Source organism: Priapulus caudatus, unplaced genomic scaffold, assembly GCF_000485595.1.
Source record: "Priapulus caudatus unplaced genomic scaffold, Priapulus_caudatus-5.0.1 Scaffold2053, whole genome shotgun sequence".
Lineage (NCBI taxonomy): Eukaryota > Metazoa > Priapulida > Priapulimorpha > Priapulimorphida > Priapulidae > Priapulus > Priapulus caudatus.
Genome location: NW_014579114.1, coordinates 39,452 through 42,263, shown reverse-complemented (window position 1 = coordinate 42,263; position 2,812 = coordinate 39,452). Strand labels below are relative to the sequence as shown.

At 44.6% G+C, this 2,812-nt stretch overlaps 1 protein-coding gene across 1 annotated transcript in view; it reads left to right on the top strand.

Annotated features, from left to right (window-relative positions):
* Positions 1 to 1,479: 1,479 nt before the first annotated feature.
* Positions 1,480 to 2,812, top strand: part of LOC106818147 (histidine ammonia-lyase-like) — a 6,391-nt gene continuing 5,058 nt past the window's right edge. Inside the window, 3 exon segments of the mRNA XM_014822871.1 lie at positions 1,480 to 1,511; positions 1,708 to 1,833; positions 2,569 to 2,708. Of these exon segments, the coding sequence (XP_014678357.1) occupies positions 1,743 to 1,833; positions 2,569 to 2,708 (231 nt within the window). The 5' untranslated portion in view covers positions 1,480 to 1,511; positions 1,708 to 1,742.

Sequence of the window (2,812 nt, the reverse complement as noted above, 5' to 3'; positions counted from 1 at the left end):
AACAACAACAACAACAACGCGGTGTTTGTGATTACGTCGGAACAGTGTCGGAAAACAAGGGCCTGTGTCATCCGTCGTCGATCGACTCTCTGACGACGAGTGGCGGACAGGAGGACCACGTCTCCATGGGCGGCTGGGCGGCGAGGAAGGCGCTGATAGTCATCGAACACGTCGAGTACGGTAAGTGGCTCTATCTAGCGGATGTTTACAGAGTTTATAGTCAGGCAAGGATCGTGTGTGTGAGGGAGGAGTAAGCGCCATCTGGCGGATGTTTACGAAGTTTATGGTCAGGGGAGGATCGTGTTAGAGAGGAGTAAGCGCCCCCTGGTAGACGCGCGGTAAGTTTATGGCCAGGCAAGAATCGTGTGTGAGAGGGAGAAGTAAGCTCCCTCTGGTGGGGAAAGGGGGAGAATTTTATCGAGCTGGTATCTGTGTTTGCCTCGGAGCTTCGACGAAAAGTAAATGAATGTTTTTGGAAAAGTATGAAGATGGCGATTGCGATTAAGATAGAAGGGAACCAATATATTGGATTAGATATATATATACGGGATTGCAGAAACGAGACAGAGACAATACGAGATAAAACGATAGATATTTGAATAAAGATATAGTTAGAGACAAAGAGATAGAGAGAGAAAGAGAGGGTGAGAGAGGGAGAGAGAGGGAGAGAGAGAGCAAGCGAGAGAGAGAAAGAGAGCGAGAGAGAGAGAGAGGGAAAGAGGAAAAGAGAGAGAGCGAGTGAGAGAGAGAGAGAGAGAGAGTTAGTATTTACTTATTACATATTACTATATACCTCACACAGTGACAGCAATGTCAATGCCTTCTCCTAATCGAGTTCTATCTGTATATAGGCTAGGATCTTCCTGATCTACGGTCCAAGTCTTCCCAAGGCAGCGATTATCTATGAATTATAATGAACTGAATGTCATAGAGCATACGAAATAATAATATTGTCTTATCTGCGTATACGACTAGCGTTCATAGCTTAAGCCGTAGTAATGTGTTTATGGGTGTCATCCACAAAATATGTCGGTCTACGGTCATGAACTCTGCATAGAACCAGCACGGACTAGCACTAACAACTTGTACTGGACGTGTCTAGAATAGTAGAGCACTTACAAAGATCCTAAATCGAGCATAGTACAGTAAATACAGGTATTAAACAGGCATATATTACCCGTTTAGCCATATACCCGTTTTATATACAGGTATTAAACAGGTGTTAAATAGGCATTAAACACAGATGCGAGTACGAATATATTCATGGTGGTGTACATGCGTACTGTATTAATTCATCACTATGACGAACATTGCTTTAAATATTCAATTTATTAACTTTGTTGTTCGATTTTTTTTCGATAGTCATTTTCATCACAATAATGTAGAATCGTAGTCGAGATTGTATATTGTCTAATATATTTTTGAGATAAAGTATTTTGTTTGAAAATATTTTGCTAATTTGTATGATTTCAGAATGCTGCAGGAAAACCTGATCAGATCGCACGCGGCAGGTACGGAAACGTGAAACATACAGAAATGAATATAAATAAATAAACGAATAAAAATAAATAAATAAATAGAATAAATAATAAATAAATAAATAAATAAATAAAAAAAATATAAAAAACGTAAATGAATAACGATTATGATAAAAACGCTGGTTCGTCTGTATTTGTTGCCATGGTAACGTGATGACGCGTGCTTCAGGAGTCGGCGCGCCCCTGACGCCGGAGCGGACGCGCATGCTGATGGCGCTGCGATGCAACGTGCTAGCTAAAGGTTACAGCGGGGTGACCCTGAAGGTCATCAGTCAGATCGTGGATGCGGTTAACGGTAAGCAATGCAATGACCCCATGCAGCGATATGTGTGAATGTTCTGTGTTGGCAGCGACAGCAGCGACGGCAGTGATGACGATAGCGTGGTATTGACGATTGTGATAGCGACGGCAGCGATGACAGTGATGACGATAGCATGATATTGACGGTTATTGCAGCGACAGCAGCGACGACAGTGATGGCGATAGCATGTTAGCAAGGCGGTATAGTGGGACAGTAAGAATCAGTCAGTCATAATGAAAAATACTGTTCGGCGTCTCCCCTCTCTCTTTCTCTCGTTCTCTCTCTCTTTCTCCATCTCTCCCTTTTTGCCTTTCTCTCTCCCTATCTCTATCTGTCTCTCCCTCGACCCTTCTCTTCCTCTATCCCCTCTCTCACTCATTCTCTCTCTCTCTTCGTTTCTCTCTCTCTCTTCGTTTCTCTCTCTTTCTCTCTATCAATTTCTCTCTCTCTTCTCTCCCTTTCCCTCTCTCTCTCCTCTCTCCTTCTCCCTCTCTCTCTATTATCTACTCTCTCAATGTCGTCCTTCCTTTCCGCATCCTCGTGCCTTTCCTGCATCTCCATCTCCCTCTCCCTCTCCCTCTCCCTCTCCCTCTCCCTTTCTCTCCCTCCCTTTCTCTCCCTCTCCCTCTCTCCCGCTCCCGCTCCCTCTCCCTCTCCTATTTCTCTCTCCACCCTTATCCAACCCCTCTCTTTATCGTTCTGACGCGCAGTCGTCCTTCCTTTCGGCAGCTTCGTGCCTTCCCTGGGTGCCGGAGAAGGGCACGGTTGGAGCTAGCGGGGACCTGGCTCCTCTCGCCCACCTCGCCCTCGGCATGATGGGAGAGGGAAAGATGTGGAGTCCCAAGTGTGGCTGGGGCGATGCGAAATACGTGAGTACGAGTAGCACATGACATTGTTATTCTTCTTATTCTTCTTATTATTATTGTTAGTAGTAGTAGTAGTAGTAGTAGTAGTAGTAGTAGTAGTAGTAGTA